The sequence below is a fragment of the Falco biarmicus genome, chromosome 8 (genome assembly GCF_023638135.1).
Source record: "Falco biarmicus isolate bFalBia1 chromosome 8, bFalBia1.pri, whole genome shotgun sequence".
NCBI classification, from domain to species: Eukaryota; Metazoa; Chordata; class Aves; order Falconiformes; family Falconidae; genus Falco; species Falco biarmicus.
The window spans coordinates 41413935-41436989 of NC_079295.1; the positions used below are offsets into that span (position 1 = coordinate 41413935).

At 37.4% G+C, this 23055-nt stretch overlaps 1 protein-coding gene across 5 annotated transcripts in view; it reads left to right on the plus strand.

Moving 5' to 3' along the window:
* Positions 1-23055, plus strand: part of ACVR2A (activin A receptor type 2A) — a 71364-nt gene that overhangs the window by 42464 nt on the left and 5845 nt on the right. For 4 of the 5 annotated variants that reach the window (XM_056348655.1, XM_056348650.1, XM_056348651.1 and 1 more), the window contains 7 exons: positions 19-173; positions 9561-9584; positions 15391-15534; positions 16820-16963; positions 18658-18803; positions 19836-19950; positions 21283-21421. In XM_056348655.1, the coding sequence (XP_056204630.1) occupies positions 19-173; positions 9561-9584; positions 15391-15534; positions 16820-16963; positions 18658-18803; positions 19836-19950; positions 21283-21421 (867 nt within the window). The remainder of the gene's footprint in view (positions 1-18; positions 174-9560; positions 9585-15390; positions 15535-16819; positions 16964-18657; positions 18804-19835; positions 19951-21282; positions 21422-23055) is intronic. The other variant, XM_056348654.1, reaches the window with a different exon arrangement.

The window sequence follows — 23055 nt, forward strand, 5'->3', positions numbered from 1 at the left end:
TTCTTTTATTTTCTTCAGCAACTTCCAATCCTGTTACACCTAAGCCACCTCTGTTCAATACCTTGCTTTATTCATTGGTGCCTATAATGGGAATTGCAGTGATTGTGCTCTTTTCATTTTGGATGTACAGACATCACAAGCTAGCGTATCCTCCAGTACTCGTTCCGACCCAAGTAAGTCACTGAATTATGATTTTGGGGTTTTTTTGAATGGTAAAACCATTTTCTATAGAGGAGAGGAGAGAAAGGGGATGTGCATCTGTCTCATGGCTGAAGTTGTCTATTACTTTCCTGGTTTAGAGGTGCTAATGCTTGCTATCCGCAAAAGCAGAAAATTAAGCTTTACTTAATTACAGGAGACATGGCTATTTAATTGGTCTCTGCATGTATGAGCAACTACTTAATGTTTTTACACATCAGGGCAGGGGGGAAGAGAAAAACTAAACACAAAACTGTAGATGGCAAAGGTGCAGTGTTGCTGGACAGCTGTGGGAAGTTTGTACTCCCACGTAGTTAAAATAACTACTTTGTCTGAAAGTTGTGTACAGCTGTGCTCAGGTGCTTACAGTTGAACTTTATGTAGTCCTTAGCTTAAAAGTGAAAGAGAGGTGATAATTCGTAATGGCAATTCACAGTGAATAGAAAATAGTAACTAGCAGAAGCTTAGCTATTTTTAAAAAGGCATGGAACTGGGATACAGGTATCAGTTAAAGGAATATAAAGAAAATTTTCAGCTGAAGCACAGTTCCAGGGCTTAGCTCAGCTCATGGCCTTGCTGTGATTCCTGTCACCTTTTTCTTCTTACTTGTTTATGTATTTTGTGTCTTGTTTTGAAATGTTTCAGTTTTTAGCAGTGTGTGCGTGTTACTTAGAAAATGTTATGAGATTGTGGTCTCCAAATTTGAAATGAAAACTGGCTGTGTTGCATCAAAACAAACCTATTTTGGCAGCATGTACATAGTTCCTGCTGTTAAGCTCCAGCTGATTATGTAGGTGTAATTAGTGTTAATACTAGAAACCCTCTTCCTTCAGTTATGTCTAGAGATTCAATTGAGATCAGAAGGCTTTTATGAAAAGAGTTAAGACAGAAATTCTTCAGGCTGAAGTAACAAAGATGAACAAAATGTGATAGTGGAAATGGAGAGATAAATGACTTGCCCAGGGTCCCACAACACTTGGGGTTTTGCAGTAGGAATTGAATTTAAGCTTCCTAACTCACTGTAGTGACCACTCGGAATACATTGCCTCTCGTGCAGTGGTGATATGGTGATGCTATTTATGATTGAATAAAATTAAAACACTTGTTATTTATGGCAGGATTGCATTTAAAAAGGATTGATTCCGTACTGCCAGCTTCTGTGATACTTGCAGTGTTACTGCTTGACTTCAGGGTTTTCCAGGAAAGAGTATTGCCTATGGTTGATAAATAAAATTGTTTTATTTTCAGCTTTGTAGTAATAGATGAGAAGAATTTGGGGGGAGACAGTGGGCATATGCTCTTGCTAAACAAAAAGAACATAATTTAGAGGAAAAAAGTATGTTTTCTGTCCTTGCAGAAAGTATTGCAGATCCTCAAACTTCATGCAATCTGTTAGCATAATTATTTCATCCATCTCAATTTGTGTGGATTTGGGACTTTATGTCAACCTGGTAGCCTTCACTGTAAGATGAAATTCATAACTGCTGGTTGTGTGAATAATTTCAGCATGTGATTTCCTTTCAGCGTGTGATTTCCTTTCTGGACTTAAAAAAATCAAGTAATGGCTAAAGCGATAGAAAAGCAAGCAAATGTTAAATATGTGCAAGATACCAAGAATTTGAATTTTTATATTCTTCAGTCTTTTTATTGCGGTTCAGTTCTTGCATGGTTTGTTTGGTACAGGAGTGGACACGTCATAAATTTTTAATAAATAGGATAATAACCTGTTTTGTTAATGCTCAGATTGTATCTGTTGGGATAAGTATATGTTGGTGCTTGAGCTAATTATGGTGTAATAACACTTTCTTATCTTCTGGTGAATAGGCATTAAGGTTTGTTGTGGAAAGTCAGGAAAAGCTACTTCTTCCTGAAAAACTAAATGGGATTATTATGGAAATAGAATGTATAAATATTCTCCCATATGCAGCAGAGCAGTATTTCCCACTTTAAATTTGATTACAGCTGATTTGAACAGGAGACAGAGGAAGCAGGAAGCGAGGGAAAAGTATTAGTAATTTTATAACCACTAAACAAACATTTAAATATTTATGCATTAATATATTAAATATTAATATTATATTTAATAATTAGCGCATGAGTCGAGTTTGTAGGCAAATGGATTCTCTTCTAAATCTTTCTGTAGCAAACAGTAGAATGGATAGCTCAGATGTATAGCAGATACTCACCAGAAAACAGGGACTTCTCTGTGTGAGATAGAGATAAAGGTTGTCTCATTTTACCTGGTTTATTCCCAGAAGGCGATGGGAATACTTAGTACCAGGGTGAACTGCACCTAAACTTTCATCAAAAATTAAAGGATAGTTGAGGAATAAGTAGAAAATAAAAATGAGGAAATAATGAAGAATGAGAAATTTTGGAAGGATTAAGAGAAGGGATAAGTAAATGGAGAGCAAAAGGGAAGGAAATTGTTTGGAATATTTCAAAAAAAAGGAAGAAATACGCTAGAAGGAATTTTTGAACCTGTAGTGAAATATAAAGGACAAACATCTGAGAAAATGCAAACAACTTCATTTTCTTTTGAAAGTCAAATTGTTTCACAGTGTGCGCAGGCAGTTCCTGCACAAACTGAACTCAGTTCATAGCTCTGTAGATTAACTTAACTTTATATTCCCTTGGAACGTACAGATCATTATTCTAAAATTTCATGTAGTAGAATTAGTTAATATGTTTGGTTTAAGATAGGAAAGCAGTAGATATTTTTGTTTGCTCCTTCCGTGTTTCATTCTGGCTTGCTTTCAGGTATTGGGTAGAGGGTTCAAGGGGGTTAGTAGACTAAGGTGTAACTGCTGAGATGCTCCTTGTTGGTATCCGAGTGAGAAGTGTTTAGTGGGTCCTGAAGGTGTCCGGGACAGCCATGGCAGAGCTGGGTGCTCCGAGGTGCTGCTGCCAGCGCAGGGACCTGTGGTTGCTCCTGCCACTCCCTTTAGTCTTGGCTTATGCACTTCCTTGTCTCTTGGTGCTGTTAACTGCATGCCTCATTTATTTGTGTGGGGAGCTATCTAGTTAAAGCTGTCAGATCTTATAAAATCAGACACTTTTTAAATTCTTAGATGAGTTATTAACAAATGTAAGTTTGCTAAACAGGTATATGTATGTGTAAAATGGTTTGAAAGAACTGTCATTTTCTTATTTGTATTTGATTTAGTCATGCAGCAAACATATTCCTGTTTGATCAAATTTACCAAAAAATGGATTAGTATTTGAATTGGTGTGTATAGAGATATATATGTAGAAAGAGTTACTTTCACCTGGTTAATTTTCACTCATAAGCACCAGGTATACTGAAAATGAAAAAATGCTGTCGTTGTGGACAGAGGTGTTCACTCTCAAATTCAGTGTAGTTCAGATTGCTCCGCAGCGTCCTACTAATATCTCTGGTAGAAGTACGAATGCGGATGGCAAGGAGTTGATATGTTATGCTCATTTATTTTTTACATCTCTTGAGCTTGGGCCAGAGTTGTCAGTCAATGCTAATTGCAACTGTGGTGTTACCACTCTGTCATCCGATAGATAGGACCGTAACCTATTTTATAGCGGAACTGACACAAGTAACGCTTTTGTTTTTTATCAGTTCACAGAACTGTGGCTCCCAACATTCTACATCCATTCTGTGCAAAGAGAGATTAACCTCTTGTACTTCTTTTGTTGAGTGCCCAAGTTTATGAATATCTTACTGAATCAGAGAGTTGCTTTTTTTGTTGTGTTGTTTTTAAAATAAGAGTCATATGTTGAGAGGGTTGAAAAAAAGCTTTACAGATTCACATAATGTCTTCGTAACCTATTTTTGTACTTTCTTCTGAAATGTTTGAAATTACTCGGGTCAAAGATTCTTGTGTTTTTAATCACTAAGCACAAGAAAGCCCTGATCTACGCCTGTTGGGTGTTACCAAAAATTAAAAAACTTGAAACGGACAGATCCAATCTATTAATTAATGTGTCCATAAAAGCAAGATTAGTTGCTAGGAATTGCCATTTCTTTCTCCTCTCAGAGAGGAGGATTACACGGTTGAAAAATATGACTGCATCTTCTGCTTTTAACCTCCTGTATATCACTTCCTTTGAGCTCTTCAGCCAGTATTCCCTGTATTGAGCACAATAATCTTTTATATATATAGCCTTCATTTTCATTTTGGGTTTTGGTTTTTTGGGGGTTTTTTGGTTTGGTTTTTTTTATCCCACGTGGATGAACCTCACTGGTCCTATTATATATATGGAAAATATCCCTTGTTTTCAAAGTCACATGCTATTTGAACCAAAAATGTAAGAATAATTAGAGCACATATATCAGATATAAAGAGACAGTGATCTTAACCTTCTGGTCTCAAAAGTTTTTCTTGAGTAAAAAAAAAATAGTCTTGTGATTTTGGTATGGCTCCCTTTGCTACCACATCATGATAGCCTTTTTTCAGTGTATCTTTTCCTGAAGACACCCAAGTATGAATAGATCTTTGTAGCTATGTCACAGTTTTGATATTTCAGTTTCAGCTGTAAGAAATTAGAATTGAAAACAGTATCATGTAATGTGAGGAGAACAACGATGAAGGAGGAAAATCTCTAGCAGTGGCTGATGCAAGACCTATTCTGAACTACTGACTGCAGGTCTGACTGCATGTGTAGCAGTCTGTGATGGAAAACTGATAGGAAAAGAACATAAAACAAGCACTGTTTTTGATGCAGTTTTTAACCTCAGACATCTGGTCCAGGCCACCAGACCTGTGCCAAGGAGTTTGGTGAGTGCGTGTGTGTAACTTGAATGGTTTGTTTTCGAAAAAACGTAAAGGTAATTAGTAATGGGAATTTTTTTATGGTTGAAATTGGAGAAGATTTTGATTTATTGTTTTTATTTTCTAAATTTTTAGCACATCAAATAATCTACCTGGTGCACTTAAAATTTCTGGGGTAATCTTTATCCCTTTGCCACACTAGGAAAATCATGGTTGGCTACTGAAGAGGAATGAAGAAATCAAATCAAGAGTTCAGGCTTTTTCTGGTTTTGTTTTCCAAGCACTTTTTTTTTTTTTTAGTTGTAGTTACATGTGTTTTAATAGAGACATTATAACACTTGAAAAACGAAGCATAGGAAAGGGAGAGGTGTTCTTACAAGCACTTACTCTAGATCTAGGAAGACTAGTAGCTGCTTGAAAATTATATGGAGAAGAAGCTAGGCGCTTTTATGAAATGGGAAAAGAGATTCATCAACAAAGAAAATCTGGAGCTCAGAAAGAGGAAGACGTTAAAAAAAAACCATTTTGTGGCTGCTTAGGAAGGAGTTAAGGTTGCGTACATATCAGTAGTTAATAAATGATTAACATATAATGAATGGCAATGTTGGTATTAAAAAGGAATAGCTGAATGATCTCAAGATTGGACTGCTAAATGTGTGCATGATCTCACATTCTTTAATACTGCATCTCATATCTTCAGGACTAATAATTTCTTCTATAATTTATGCCAATCATTAGCTAAATGAGGCAAGAGAAAGATATGGTACTATATGTCCTTTGATTGTGGTACTGTGAGGCACAACCATGATGTGGTTGATTAAAGGTAAAAACCCCACAAATACAGGGACACTGTGAGAATGAAGTAGGAAAGTTTTTACAGATAAGGAGTCCTTAATGTGTAGTAAGTAAATAGCTTGTAACTGTCTTTTTTTATTCTTCCCCCCCCAAGAATTTATGGGCTATTACAAGTAGTTTCTGAAAATCTTTTAACAGAGAGAAGAATTTGTATGATAAATGAAAGCTAAGCACGTAGTGGTACATGCTTTTTCAATGCTCAGTATACAGCCAGGTGTCCAGAAACTAAAACTGGTAGCTTGTAAAAAAAAAAAAAAACCAACAACTTGGTTCTAAAACTTGGTAGCTTGTAAAAAAAATTTTTTTACACTACTTTCCAGAATTCTCACTTTGTTTTTGGAATGAGCTATCTCCATTTAAAAAAACAAAACATAAATGCAGCTCTTCTGGTGGTTTGGTGGTTTTTGTTTTGTTTTGTTGTTGGTTTTGGGTTTTGTTTGTTTGTGTTTGGTTTTTTGGGGGGTGGGGGTGGGTTTTTTTTAATCTTCAAGAGGTAAGAAAATGCAAATACAGATTTTTGATATCTTATCCTGAATGGCAGCCTAAAGGCAACTTTATAATTAAAGTACAATTGAAATGAAAAAAATAGATTCAATAGTGAAATTCAAGTTTGTACTTCTGCATTCTTTCAAAGAAAGAATACTCCTATAAACAGTATGGGTTCAATGCTGTACCTTATTCCTGGCTTATTAAAAAGTTGGTTTAGTTTTAGGATTGGACCTGTCGAATGTGGGTCTGAGGGGCCAGTGCAAGATGAGTATCCATCTGATAAGGCTGGATGTTGGCAGTACTTTGTGTCTTATTCTCATAAACATTGACTTGGCAGATACGCATTTAACAACTGACAAGTCACTGAAGGCTTTTACAGCACTGCATTTAATTTTCCTTGGAAGATTTTTTCTCTGTGCATTCATTGTAAACAGTAATATTCAAAATAATCTAAATTATCAAGATCACATTTAGATTATAGTCTTAGACAGTGCTTTGGAACAATTATAGGAAGGCTGAAATACTCATCTCTGAAGTCTGCAATCGGGTACTCTACCTTCAGGAGCTTTTCAATAGTTTTCCATAATAAAGTTCAGCTTGCATATCCTCAGATATGCTCTCCTGAATGTTTTACATTGACATCTTCCAGGTAATCCTTTATATCACTAAATGCGTGAGAATTACACAGTTCACAAGGTATAAAAAAAGTAATTCATTTTATGTTCCACTCTGAAGAAATGAGGGACTGCATGAATAAGCAGGCATCTTATTTGGAGTACTAGTTAGGAACGAATGAAGGAACTGGGACAATAAATTTGTAATACAATGATTTGCACTTATTTTGAACACCTGTTTATAAAGATTTTAGTGACATGTTTGAAGTTCGGAATACGGTTGTGGATAACCCAAATTTTCAAAGAGACCACACTGCTTGGTTTCTGTGGTCTAACTAGTTACAAATGTTACAATTATTTTAGTAATCCCTGATAAAACCTATAGAAGTAGTTTTCAGACAGTATAAATAGGAAGTTAATGTGTTTATATAGATTTGTATATCTGATAGCTAATTTGGGGAGGGGAGTTAATTACTCCCAGTTTTTATTTATAAGAGTTCTATCAATTCCTGATGGAAGAAAGTACATATTTGCATTTCTGTAATAGCCTGATACTGCTTAAACTGGTGATACCGCATTCTTATTGAAGAGACTGAGGTGGTGGTCTGTAGTCTTGAAGGAAAGACAATGATTTTTAAAACGGAAGGTCCATGATGTGCGTAAATCTCTTGGAAAATTTTCATGCATGTCTCATTTATTAGTGTATGGGGGAAGTTGGTCCCCTCAAGAGCAGTGGGAGTCTTGGGAGAGGACTCTTGCTTCTCAGTTTCATGTTTGCAGTTTCTCGTTATAGGAAGAGCAAAAAAGGTTGGATTCGTGTATCTTTTTCCTTAACTCTGAGAAATTTACGTAATTCTCAGGAGCTGGAGAATTTTAATAACAAATAGCCCTGAAAGAACTAATACATTTTTTCTACATCCACAGGAAAGATATTTGTTGAACCACTATTTCATAGGAGTGATGCTTCTTAATTTTTTTAAGTTATTGTCTGTTTCTTGACTACTTGAGTTAGTAGAAGTAGGAGTACACAGAGATAGTTCTATTATTCTGTTCAGTAGCCACCCCCTATCTGATTCACAGATTGAGTATTATTTCTGTTTTGCTTGGCTGCCGTTTCTGGCAGAGGAATATGGGGGGCTTGGAGGAGGAACTTCTTCCATTAACTGTGCTTGTGGTTTGTGAACGTTGTCTGCAGAATCTTACTTGGAGTTTTTCTAAGTATACGTGGAAGGGCTGTCATTCTGCTGGAACCACCAGCTCTCAAGAGATTTGAAGGTGAAGATCAGCTATTCTGAAAACCAGTGTAAGGGGTTGGTTTTTTTTGTTTAGTAGGGGGGGTGGGTTTTCCCCCCCTTATGAAGTGCCCCAACATATTTGTGGGCTGTACAGGTCCTGCAAGAATCTGCTTCAGACTTGGTGTGGGTGTTATCCTCATCTCCAGGGTCTACTGACCAACAGTGAGAGGAGTGATCCTGTCGGGCTTCAGTGTGTTCTTTAGTGTTCTGTCAGTGGCAGCAAGCTCTATTACAGTATTTATAAATCTGACTCCCATCTAATCTGGCCTTCAAGAAATACTTCAGCACTTCTATTATTAATTATTTAGATAATACTAAGTGTGTGCTAGACAGTTTTCAAGCACAGAGAAATGCCTCTTGTTGGCCCTGAGCTCTGTAGCATCCTGAGTATGTTGAGACAAAGGGTGAAGGAAAGGATGATGCAGTTACATTGCAGCTGAATACTTAAAGTGTTTGAATTTCATGCTCTTGCAACATCAACCTGATCAAATTATAAAGGACAAAGAAAATGGCTGAGGCAAAAGTACAGGAGGAGGAGGAACAAAGGTGTCTTCAGTGCTTTTCTGCTTGAATGGCAATGAGATTGTTCGATAAAAGAAGAGGTGAAAGTAGCATAAACAAGCATGTGTCATTAAAATGTGTTTTAAGTTTCAGTAACAGTGCTCTGGGACTTAGGTTTTTATAATGGGTTTGATTCCACAGTCTGTAAACTCATGTGACTTGTTTGAAAGAATCTTTAATGTTGTAGTCTCCCTTTATATATGCTGGGTATAGTGTTTTCAAGTTCACTTGTTCTAGTTATGTGTCTAACATGCCATATTTATTGATTAAATTTAGTAAAATAGACCTAATGTATGATGACCTATTTGTTTATAAGGTTTAGTTACAACTTAGATATTAAAAAGTTTTCATTTTCCACAGCTAGTGACTAATTACAGTGAATTTTTAAAAATACAACGCTGCCCTCTCCTGAACAGTTGGAAGCATAACAAGAAATAAGTTCGTGTAACTTGTTTGGATGAATGTTTAAATTTCTGCATGTGTTTATATACTGTTTTGTAGTAACAAGATTTTTATGCACCTATAGTGGACAACTCAGGTTTTAATTATAAGATCAGTTTAGCTAATGGTCTGTATAATAATCTTTTTTTACCCATTTTTCATTGCTAACATACCAATGATGGATTTTTTTTATTTTAAATGATCTGTTATTAGTACAAGAAAGTATTGCTGTCCCCGTGAATATTTTTGTTGTTAATTCATAAACAATTGATTTTGTCTCTTTTCTTATAAGCTGTTTTTTCATCCCATTCTTGGTATAAATAGTAATTTCTTTTGCCTGTGTTTTTTCCCCCCTCTACAAGCACGCCTTTCATATAATGATTGAGGTAAGATGCATTGATGTTTGTTCATGGTTATGGAACTTTCTGTGGACATGTAAGAAGTTGTTTTGGTATAATTTACATATTTTTTTTCCCCAGTATTTGGGGCAAGAAATTTGTAAGCATGCGTGGTTTAAAAATACAGAATTAGTCTGCTGTTCATAGCTTCCTTCAAATGTACTGTAGTTTCTCTGGCTGTTGAGTGAAATGTCTGCAGGTGTTCATGGTGAAATACAGCAGGCATAGTCAGTTTGGGGTTCCTCAACTACAGACGAGCTCGGTGGTGTCACTGCCCCCCTAGCACAGTGTCGCAGGAGTAGTGGTAAGGGCTCTGCTGGCCATGCCCGCCCCGGCTGTGGGAGCGGGCCAGGCAGCAGGGACTGCGAGTATTGCTCTGGTCGGTGGCCCTGGAAGCACACGGCGTGTCCTGCCCGTTTCTGTCCTGTCTTGGGGCATCCGTTGTCATCTCCCACCTGTGAAATGCCTGTAACTGTCTGAGGTGTGTGGTCTTTGTGCTGTGATTGAGTGGTGTGGTGGGTTTTGTGTCATTGAGGAGCACAGAGAAACAGATGACCTGGAGAAAAATGTTCTTTCGCTATTAAGTCTCTACTTTGACTTTCTCACCGGCCAGAAGTTATTTTTACTTGTATTAAACTGCTGATGTTTCATGTGAAACTACTAGTGACTGAAAACTGTGAATTGAGAAACCTGGTCATTATAGCTAGGCATTTAAAACTGAATATTGAAAAAGTCAGGATTTGAGTTGTAACGTGAATGCTTAATTTCAGTTGTCTCCATAGGACTCTAATTAATAGCTGAAATGCCTTTTAAATGTAACTTAGAAGGAAATAGAATGGTGCCATTTACTTTCCTGAATATCTTGCATCTGTAGAGAGTTATCAGAGTTCCTTCTATTTGTATGACTGTTTTGCTGAAGCTGAAGTGTCCTGCCTACAAGTCGCTAAGTTTACTTTACTTTAGGGAGTATGTTTGCAACGTATGATAAAATAGAGGATTTTATGGGGTGAAAAAGAAAAATTGTTGCCATTTAAAAGAAATGTAGCTGATACGTACTACATGAAATGTAGTTTGTAGTCCGTTTTAGAGTAATTACAAAATTAAAGAATTCAGACTCCTTTATACTGTATTTAGATCTTAACTTTACAGATCATCTGGTTAAAAATGTACCGGTCCCAAACTAGAAAGGGAGGAAACAACCAAGATAGTCATCAGGCTCTTCCAGCGAGAACTTGTCAGCCATATTCACAACAGAACTTGTTGAATAAATGTAACGAAGGGGAAATCCTGCACCATTTCACAAAACTCACATGTGCTCTGGAAGTTTGAGAACTTATGTTTTGGAGTCAGGAGAGAGAAATGCATCTGTGTACAACCCCATTTGGATAACTGGTCTTTTTTCTACCCCCTTTGTTGTACGTGATGAATCACCTGTTTCAGTTGCCATATGAGAGACAAAACTGGAGATAAACGCAAGTGGCTGACAGGCTGTGTTGGGGCAGGTCTTGAAACAATCTGTTCAGTTGGCCATATTTTTAATGGAGTTGTAGTCTCATGTTTAAGCTTCTCTCTGATCTTGAGAACCATTCTTGAAGACACTTAAGGAAACTTATTTCTGGGAGTTACCATTCTTTAATGAGTATTTTCCCCTCTGTTCTTTTTCCGGTATGACTAGTATGCAGTACCTGACAGCTGACTGCAAACCCCAGCTGTAAAAATCAGAACCAGAAAGCCCTGTTTGAGATTTTAAAACCTTATAGCGTACAACATAACTTGATATCCCTGATTTTGAGATCGCTTAATGGGTTTAACGATCAATGGCTTTGAGCTGCAGGAAGAGTAAAGCTTAGTTGCCTGAGTATGATGCATTGTATGACACAGTCAGTTCGAGTGCTTTTGGCCAATGTAGCTGCTTCTGTTTTTTATCTGGCAGTAGACAGTTGTGCAGCAGGAGTGTTCCTGCTGTGCTGCCTTGTGAACTGCCCGGATTTAGGACAGAACATGTCTTTGAGCAGGTGGAGTACTTGGGATGAAGTTACATGGGCCAGCAGCTCACCACTGCCTCTGCCTTGCAGTGCTTCTTGTGTTAATCTGCACCTTGTTGCAAACTGAGGCAATTTGCTAAACTAACCTGATAAATATGGGGGTTTTTTGTTTTTGTTTTTGTTTTTCAAAAAAAAAGGCTTTCTGGCAATGTAGTGTATTGCCTTGATTTGCTGTGTGGTCACAATCAGCCCAAGGGAAGGGACAGGGAATGCTCAGGAAAGGGAAAGTGGGCCCTTATTTTTTCGACAGCTGTGGCAAACTGTTAGACTAATATATCCACATTATATCTTTACTCACATTATATCAGCATCCTTGGCACCACAGAGGTGATTTTTAAAAGCCATACAAAAATAATTATGCCTGTGGCACGTTAAAAATTTTTGCTTAGAAGCAGAACAAGTTGAAAATACTGTCAAGGAATGTTTCTGTATAAAAATAGTCCCTGTAGTTTTAGAGTAAATGCCTGTTGATTTTAACAAAGTTGTTTGGGGTTGGGGGAAAGAAAAAAAACCAGGAAAACTATTCTTTTTCATTATGTTAACAGAAGGCAATTATACTTTGCATTTTAAATCAGGATTTGTTTTGATTTGTATGTGTGGGTGTGTGTTGCTGCTTCATAAGCATGCCGGAAGTTTTGACTTCATAGAAATGTTTCAACACGAAAGGCAAATGTGCAGGGAACCACAGGAGGTTGATGTATAAGGTAGTGGGGAAATATTTTGAAATGCCAGGTTTTTCTAAGAAATACGAAATTCAGGTATAGGAAAAGTATCGTAATCTAATGTGAAAATAAGAAGCACCAGTTTTCACTGGCCACTTTTTACTGAGTAGTTACTGCCTTCTCTCATGTGATAGATGCTTTAGTTTTTTCATTAAATCTTTGAGAAGTATTAAGTGGTCGTTTGCTTTGTGGTCAAGAAAAAATTCACATAGTGTGCTTCAAAATACTGGCAGGTTTTTTGGGTGGAGGGTATGGAAAGGAAGGGATGTTCTTCTAGCCTCTAAAGCAAAGTGAGATTTGGTTTTACCTCCCACAAATCATTCTCTTTTATTTATATTTTGGCAAGTCACTAGGTTCAAAACTTTAAGAAGTTTTCTAATTAACTGATGTTAAATCCCCAGATGCTACACAGTGCTCAGGATTCTTAAAAAAAAAACAAAACCAAACAAACAAAACAAACAAACAAACAAAAAAACCCAACCAAACAAAACAAAACATGTTTTTTACAAGCTTAACTAGACTTCTGTGAGTAAATTTGGGCATCTTGTTTCTAGTTTCACCTGTAACTATTACAAATTGATGATAGTGATTTCCTTGATGCCTGAAATATTCATAAAGCGCTTTGACATTGAATGAAAGGCAGCAGGGGAGGGAAAACTTAACTCTTAAACTTAATTTTCAGTGTTGTTGTTTGTCTAGTTTAAAGCCAGTGATTTTGATATAACTGCTTTAAGCACGTGTCACTGCAATATTTGTGAAAGGATTTCATACTTTTTTGAGGAGAGTATCGTAATGTGCCTCTAATTTGAATTTCAAGCATTATATTTTCCTTTACAGTTAATGATTTGTGGAATTAGGTTACAGTTTCTTTAAATAGATATAAATCCATCTCTCAGTGAAATTTGTTCTTTTTGAAGAATGGATTTGTTGCTTAATAAGAAACAAGATAATAGTTTTTTATTCCTGCATTTAAACTACTCAAAACTTAAGTTGGATACAGAAGCACTTGCCTCCATCCTCACAGTAGTAAAGCATACTTAAAACCACAGCTGTTCAGAAAATGTCTTTAACATGCACAAGATTTTTATGTTGCTAACTGAAGTGCTCAAATACTTAACTATCAAGTACTGTCATTTGTTTCGTGGAAGCAACTACTCCGGTGTTTTTCATTCTTTTTAAAACAGCGTTATGGCTGTTACTGGGAAAAAATAGAGAAGCCAAGCATATGTTTCGGAGGTTTTTTTGAACAGTAGACTTCAGGGTTTTTTTCTGTTGTGTTCTGCGGTGTGGATGTCATTTAAAAGCAATGCCTAACTTTCATTTGGATGTTTGTTTCTTTCATATGTAATATTGAGACTCGTGGTTTAGTTTTGTGATCTCCATAGACCTGCACTGCCACTAAAAGCAGCTGTTCACCCTCTTCCCATCCGTGATGTATCTGTCTGCCCCCACGTTATCACCGCTGGCATTGACATTTGCAGTTCTCTGTAGTAATTTGGACCGAGGAACAAATCGTGGTTTAAACTAATTTGGGAAGGGGGTGGAAGGAGGGTGGAGGTGTATTGGTAATTCTGCTTGGTGAACACGGCACACTAGAGCTTCTTTTCCTGCGGAAAACAGGGATCAGACAGAAGAGATCATGTTTCTCTGGTTCTGTGCATAGGGTAATACCCTTTGATGCAGAGGCATATGGAAATGGTCTGATGCATTTGTTTATGGTAGGGAAGAAGCTTACATAGGTACAGGCTAATGTAACGTGGTAGATAGGAGAGGACAGGACAGCCCAGACAGCAGCATATCTTTGGTGGTACAGTAGAAAATCTACTTGTTATATTCAAGATGATATGTATGATACAGACTATGTAAGAGATGTATAGAATATAAAATACAAGATATTCCACAAGCTGTTGCATTTTCTTTCCCAGAAAGGGAAATTGTTCAAATCTGCACTAAGATTGCTGGCTATATGGATAGCTGCATAGAAGCTCTGTCTCACTTGCAATTGTACTTCCCAGCTTGTGTTGTCGTATTTGAAAAGGAATTATTGGGCTAGCCCCTCAGTAAAGTACGACTGCTGTAAGATGGGAAAAGATAATATCTTAAATTTTAATTCTGGTTCTGTTTCTGGGACCCAGCCAAGCATGCGTGTTTCAGTAACATACTGGCTATCTACGTTAGTAGAAGCTGGGAGCACTGGAAGTGGATCAGTAGGTTGAAGCATTGGTGCTGTGGTTCCTCGCACCACCATCGGCACGGCTTGGAGGGCTGGTAGTTGGCTTCCCGTGCTGAACGTGTGCGCTGGGCGTGTGGTTCAATGGTTTCTGAATGAAAAGAAAATGTTATGTATTGGGAGACCTTGTAATGGCACAGCCTGCCTACATACTGGTTTGCAACCTTATGTCCCCAGTAAGCAGTGGAGTTTTTGAAGTAGAGATGAGCTGGTATCAACTCAATGGCTTGTGGGAACTGCCGGTAGTGAGGGGCTTCACTTCAGCTTGGCACTGCTGCCCCCAGCCCATTGCTGATGTAGACATCTTCTGTTGCCAGCTGAGAGCTGAGGGATGCAGTGTTAGTCACCTGGAAATGCACTTTTTAGAGTCAAGGCACTAGGCCGTCGAAGGAAAGGATTGAATAGGTCACACATGTCAAACAAACCAGCCACCCTCTTAAATGTATCAAAGGTGCTCATTTGAATTCTGTCTTTTAAAAAAGTAACAAGTAAAGCTTGATTATCTTTTTTCCTTCATTTCTGCTCTGCTTTTACACCTGGTTAGATAGATTCATACTGTAACTGTTGTTATGCTGTTGCTTGCACGTTAATTTTGAGCATGTTCTACAATCTCATTTCTCTTTCCTGCAGAGGAGGCTTGCTGTTTTGTTTCTGGTTTGTTTGGGAGAATTTGTTATAAGGAGGGTTGGGTACATGGTGCAAGTCTCTTCCAGTTTATGAGCCTTTATTTCCAGTGCTGTCATCATAGATAGCACATATAATAGAAAAGTCAATTAACGGTTTTAACCTCATTTCAGGATCCTGGACCACCACCACCTTCACCGCTGATGGGTTTGAAGCCATTGCAGTTACTAGAGATTAAAGCTAGGGGAAGATTTGGTTGTGTGTGGAAAGCTCAACTACTAAATGAGTATGTTGCGGTCAAAATATTCCCTATTCAGGTAAGCACAAGCTCTTAGTGTCCTGTGTGGCTTGTAATATGTTAAACCAGCTTTTCTAGTCACAATATGAGGCTTCTTTGTTTAGAGAATTTTCAGTATATACTGTAAATCTAGATAGAAACGTCTTGAGCTTAAAAATATGCAGAAAGAGTTCTGTTGGATGTAAAATAAGTATTTTAATGTAGCAAACATATCATTAAAACATAAACTCTGTGAAACTTACCTATACTTCTAGTCATCAAAATACATATTTGGCATGAATAGTTTTAAGGAGCTCTCACACATCTCTTGATCAGTTGAGAAGAAAGAATTTGTTAATATTTTTTAATTAAATTGTACTTAGAAGGGATGTCCTGAAATGCAAACTTGTAAAGTGATTGTTCCAATTACATGCGTCTCAATTAAGTGAAATAATATTTACTTCCCAGCAAGCAACCTGTGAAAGCCATCTTTTACAATAGATTGTGCTCATAATTACAAGATCCAGTCTAGTTAAAGAGTACGAAGTGATCATACACGATGATACTAGGATAGATTTTGCATGAATTAAAAACACCCACTGCTACTTGAGGTGAAGAAATGTGCTTGTGTTTTCTGATGATTAACCACTTGTTGACTTGCTGAATAAATACATCTGCAGGTGGTTCTAGGAGAAACGGCATGTATTTATGCTGGTCTTAGCCATCAGCACAACATAAATTAAATCTGAGACTTTGTTCATTATTTTTAATCAAGGAAAACTAATTTTAAGTCTTTATGGGCTTCTTGTGGATTAATAAAATACAAAAATTGAACCATGCTCTTAAGACTAAAGCAATTGTAATGAATTGCATTACACAGACTCCGGCTCTAATCTTCAGCTTTCTGTGTTTCTGTGGTTCGTGTCTGTGGGAGTTGAGGTTGTGTTCAACAGTTGATATTTGTTTACCACAAATTTAAGTTTCCCAGACTATTTTCCACTATACGTGAATTTAATAGACATAAAGAAAGACAGTTTTTCATATTTTTGTATGTTAGGTCAGTAGCTTGTAGCACAAATACTGTTAGTAGTTTAAACATTTGTAATTTTTAAGTAATCAGCCTCATAATGTTAATAGCATACACTGTGCTTCCTTTCCTTTAGGTAGTAAATCCTGTCTTGCCAGAAAAACCCACGTTTTAGTCATTTTGACAGATCATTTACAAGTGCACAGTAAATTGTAGGAGGAAACTTCTGTTGGGGAAAGTACCTTTTATTCTCATTATTATGGTATGGACTTGGTTTGTTGTGTTCTTTTGTTTAAAGGACAAGCAGTCATGGCAGAACGAATATGAAATTTACAGTTTACCTGGAATGAAGCATGACAATATCTTGCAGTTCATTGGTGCAGAGAAAAGAGGCACCAGCATTGATGTCGATCTCTGGTTAATTACAGCATTTCATGAAAAGGTATGTTTAGTTCTCAGTGTCGGGTTTTTTTTATGATTATGGCAGAGGAAGACCAGCCTTAGAAATTTGTCACAAACGTGAACTTGCATCAGTTAAGAAATAAAGCAAAAACTATTTTAAATTTTACTTGCAGTTTGTCTCTTTGCATTGGATATGGGTTTATTTAAATCTGTTTGCAGCCAGCTGAGAAAGCTGTCATCAGTCTCTACTTAATAGAGGAGTTGTAGAACACAAACAAAAATTCATTCTACTTTGTTGCTTTTTAGAATGCATATTTTTGAATATCCTCCATCTAAACCTGCCTAAATCAAATACACTCCATCTTGTAGAGATGGTGGTGTTTTATTTGAACTTGTGTTAGTTGATTTAAGTCTATAAGACTCTATGTATCAATTCTATTGTGATAACCACAGTAAGAAACATAAATACATGTAATTAAGAATGTTCACTGTTTTATTTTCTCCTTGGATTATTTTTTAATGCATGTAAATGTTACAGAGAATGTAAGTACAAAGAGGAAAAAAACCTAACCAACCAAACCACCCCAAAGTTAAATTTAATGCTGAAACAGGCAGGGAGGCATTAGGAAGATGTTACCTGTAGCAGATTTCATAAAATATAAGTCTGTCTAGTATGAACAGGCTAATGCGTGAAGGCTAGGTTGTAGATCATGCTTCTAGTATTGAATGTTACCTTCTTCATTCTGGCATTTTTGTCCCAGTTACACCTCAGTTTTAATAATTTAGACTAAAACTATTCAACTATTTAAAATTTTTGACAGATCTTCACAATTGAGAGATAATATCAAATTAATTTACCTTTCTGAAAGGTCATTGCCATTTTTTAATTTGGTTTTTGTCTTAAGAGTTTTAAAAATCTTGTTACTCTTGGAAAGATGGCATCCGAGATGACTCTTAATTAATGAAAAATACATTTTTTTAATTTTATTTCCAAAGTGTAGCCACTACACTTCGAGAGCTGTGTTCGTTTTTTCCCTTTTGTATCATTTTTCATACAGCAACATGTGACACAGTGACATCTCACAAACTGGGTAATGTGTAAAGCCATGAAAATGGGTTTATAGAGTGGGCTATGGAAGTGAGTTTAAAGAGAAGAGCTTTATGTTGAATAACTTTTACTTCACGTTACCTTTTTGTATTTATTTGGCGTGTATATTTCGCTCTGAAACTGTGTTGTGGAACTGGAGTTCACTGTAGTTGGTCCGTAAGAAAAGAAAACCTGGCCATGAAAGGTCCTACAGAATGGCTGTACGCAGTTCAGCGAGGTTCTTGAAGGTGAATCTAACCTGTAATTTTCTGTCCCTGGAAGATGGTAAATCATGCTAGTAAAAGCAGGGTTGTCTGAATAAAGAATTGGCATATCTCAGGTCTAGCTCCCATTTCTGGTACTGACAGTTAAGAGCAGTTCCTCGTCAAGTGTGCCACTGAAGTGGAGTCGGTTGTGCTTTTTGCTTGTTGAGGTGGTGTGTGGGTGCCTCTTGATTCTCGTTATGGACTAGAGATGATGCAAAGGTTAACGTTGTGTTGTGTGAAGTAGCGGCTGTACGGTCTGTCAGAAAACAAAGGCAGACAGGCATATCGTGTTCTTTAATGATGGAGGCCATCTAGAAGTTTTCTTTATGAGTAGAAGAGCATGAAATTGATCTTGTAACTGTTTTTCTTTTTGCTGTGCAGGGTTCATTAACAGACTTTCTCAAGGCTAATGTGGTTTCTTGGAATGAGCTATGTCACATCGCTCAAACTATGGCTAGAGGTTTGGCTTATCTTCACGAGGATATACCAGGGCTAAAAGATGGACATAAACCTGCCATCTCACATAGGTATAGTATATGTAACATACTTTCAGGTGATTTTTAGTATATTAACTTTGAGGTAAAGGATATGAAACGTGGATAGATAGGAAGTACTCAGATAATTAATCTGTGATATCTTCCTTCCAGAATTCTAGAGCGCCTCGTAAGACAGATCTGCTCAGCCAAAGCAAAAATCTGACTAGCTGATTTTTTTAGAGAACTTGGTGATTGTGGCAAATGTCATAAATTCTTTTTTTCTACAATTAATTATTTTAGTACCCTCTGCAGTATATGAAATAATTGTCATTATAACTATTTGAAACAACTTTACCACGCTACGTATCTAACTTTTAAGTAATACTGAATGCCTTTAGACAGACATTTACTCTAAGTGGTGTTAGGCCTGTTGAGTGTAATTGCTGGGGTTTGAATTAGGTAAATATAGAAAACTATTAATAGAAGCAGGGAGCTGAAATTATAGTGGTAACCAAAATGAAAGATAGGCATATAGAGAAAGAGAAATAGAGATACTGCATAATTAGGAATTTCATGAGCAAAACTGTTTGACTGTTTTGGGGGAGCAAATGGGGGAGGGGGAGAGATACATACAGGACAGATGGGAATCCCTGGATCAAAGCCGTTATCTTTTTGTTTCTGCAAGAAACCATGTATCTCCTTGTTAAAAACAATCAAGATTCATTTTCTAGAGTGTTTTGTTTCCTTCTATTTAAAACAAAAAGTAGTTGTAATTAAAGCATGCAGTAACTACACTTTTATTCTATTTCTGTATTGTATGTGCTCAGAAATCTGTATATATTTCAAAACTTAGCATAAAATGATAGTTCCAGTTGCTGTCTTATATATTTCCATAAAAGTAAAAGTGTGCAAGTGTGCTCCTAGATCTTACTCTTATTCTTTTGTTGTTTAAATGGAATGCTTCCTGATAATTTTCTTGCCTTTCATATTATAATGTTCTTTGGTTTATTATATTATTTTTCCTTAGAATTTTATATGGTATTTCATGTTCTACATCTCTAATTTTTTTCCTTAAATTGAAAGGGACATCAAAAGCAAGAATGTGCTGCTGAAAAATAACCTTACAGCTTGTATCGCTGATTTTGGTCTAGCTTTAAAGTTTGAGGCTGGAAAGTCTGCAGGGGATACACATGGACAGGTAAACAATTTATTTACGTAAGCGATATAACTGTTAACTACGTGTGGATGGAAATCGATAGGTTAGGCATTCCTCATGGACAAGATGCTATATCATCAACCAGATTTTCTGTGACCTTTAAGGAATGTGGTAATTTGTGCTTGCTTCTCACAGGCTAAAAATTAAATAATTCTTCAGACAATTACAGATCACAGCCTTCCTCTCTATCTCATTACATGGCCCCTCTCCCCCCTTATTTTCATTCACTAGAGGATTTGGACAAGAAAGCATGGTCTTGCCCTATTTTATTAATTGTTCTGAGGTGTTCAGAAATTGAGGCATGATACTGGCAGCCAGTCTCTAACTTTCTGACCTAGCAATGGTTGCTTTCCTGAAATGGCAGCGGCACTAATCAAGCACTTGTCGTACGACAGAAGCTGTATTAGTACCGTGTACTTTTACAATAACAAGCTTGAGCTTAGAGCATTACCTTTTCTGGAAAACTAGGTTTATTTAATTTGAGGTAGAACCTCACAGTTCATGGTTGAGCAACATAAGTAAAATCCATACGATAAAATGATAAAACCTTAGTAACACTGCTTAAGAGAAACATAGCTATTACCATGAAGGTTTAAACAGTGGAGCAGATATTGTTCAGACTTCACGTCTTATGAGTAAATCAGAACATACATAATTTCATCATTGACTGTGGCCAGAAAGAATGGATATCCCCAAAGATTTCATTTAACAGCCAATTTTGTGCAAGTGGTTTCTTGTAACTTTCTCAGTATAAATTGCACTTCAGTAGCTACTTTTGCTTTGGTATTTTTGTTACTGCTTTTGTCATGGGGAGAAGCATAAGCACATTTCATGTCTTACGACATGCAAAAATAAGAATAGTGGCCTTCCTATAATCTAGAAAACAATCATAGAATAGTTTGGATTGGAAAGGACCTTTAGAGGTCATGTAGTCCAATCCCCCTGCAACAAGCAGGGGCATCTTCAGCTAGGTCAGCTAGATAACTTAAGGAACGGCAGCGAACAAATACATTGAATTGTTACGCAAATGTGTTGCTTTAAAATGTATTCAGATTTTCCTGCTTCATAAATATCCTTTATAGGGCCTAGTCTGTACAATTTTTTCGAATTCCTCTTACCTACTGTGGGATATAAGAATACTAGAAACTTCCAAGATTTAGCCTTAAGCAGGGATAACTATGGCTATTTTAATCCTAAAATGGCTTTTTTAAAAAAACAGTACTGCTCTACAGTGTTATTATAATTGGCACCAACTAGAGCAGTGATTGTGGTCATGTTGGTTCTTAGTGTACAAATGTTTTCCTGTCTTTCAAGGTCGGTACACGAAGGTATATGGCTCCCGAGGTACTAGAAGGTGCTATAAACTTCCAAAGGGATGCGTTTTTGAGGATAGATATGTATGCCATGGGGTTAGTCCTCTGGGAATTGGCATCACGCTGTACTGCCTCAGATGGTAAGCAACATATTTGATCTGTGGAAATATTTAATGTAATTTGTGAGAGGTGCATTTAAAGCAAGAAATTGGGAGGTAGATTATATGTATGTAATAAAATTTGATAGGGGTAGTAGTCCTATGGGGAAGTGAATGGAACACCGGCATCGTGTAGTCACTTTATAATTCAGTCTACAGTATTCGGCATCCCAGGTCAAAGTTTTCTGATACGTGGGATACCTGTTGTATTTCTTCTCCTGGTCGTGGTAAAGAAGAGAGAGAATTACTGTGGACCTCCTATCCTAACCTAATATATTTGATTTTTTCTGAGTTCAGCCTGACGGTTTCCATGCCAGTCAGTTTATCTTAAAGGTATTGCTGCTTTTCATAAACAAAAGCTCTGATGAGGTTAACAAGGATACCCACCAGCACCTGCTGGAAGGCGACATCTCCCGCTGTACCCCTTGGCATCTGGAAAGCGACCTGCCTCTTAGTGCCGCCTGTGGAAGATGTGCATAAACGCTTACTGATGTCAGGGATCGGTTCCCAATATAGCAAGGCAACACAAGGCTCAAAACATGAAGAATTTTCATAGGTCAGCATATGTGTTATTGCAGAGAGCATCGACGCTGTTAATGATTTTCTAGCTGCTCATTAGCATATGCAGGATGCCACCGTGGCCCTTCCTGAGTCATGGTGAACTGCTCCTCAGTGCATCGGGAAGTCAGTTGTCTGCAGTGAGACACAGAAAAAGTTCTGCTTCTGGTTTAACTGCAGGTGCCAGGCTCGGACTGTGCCGCCTGAGTTCAGTCCCTCCCTGCCCTCCTTCTCTCTCTTTGTTGCCACTAGTGTTACATTAGTTCACCTCCTACAGATGTCGGAACTTCTAATTAATTGTTCATAGCTTAGAGTCTGAAAGTACAGTAACATCTGAGAAGTCTGCAGCTGGAACTTTGTTAGCTGTGGGTCCATCGCAGTTGTTTTTTCATAAAGCAAACTGTTGGATCCAGTTTTTAAGCTATCAAGAAAAGATACGATACCCTGTTTGAAGTATGAATAGTGTTCTTTATCTTTTGTAAATAGAGACTTTTTTTGGGTGCCCAGAATAAGTCAGGATTAATCAAGAACAAGACAAATGACAAGGCTTAAAAATGTTTGGGAGAAAGTTGCATTTTCAGTACAGTCTTTAAAGCTGCTAAATTCAACTAAGTAAATACGGCTGTTTCACTTGGGCTAGTGATGTCATTTGTCATAAATCTCTCCTGCGAGAGCCCCGCATGTCTGACAGGTACCCACATAAAAAGCCAAGATGTACTGGAGAGCTTGGCAGAGCAGCACGCGGCCACACCGCGCCGTTCTGCTCCAAGCCCTGCTTTTCTGCCACAGACGTTCCTCGCAGAGCAGAAGCCCCTAGGGAGATTTTACCCTTCTAAAAATGTTAAGCTGTTTACTAACAGGATCGACACAATCTTGCAGGAGTCTGAGGCTGTCCCGTGGTCTGTATTGATTGTTCGTGCCTTGGCCTCCTGTAAAGCATACATTCCTACATTTTGCTAGCCGTGTCTCATAGGCTCGCTGGCAGGTGTGGTTACTGTTCCAGAAAGTGGAGGAGGCATCGCTGAAGGAAAGCAGCCTCCCTGAGTCACAGCGCGGTG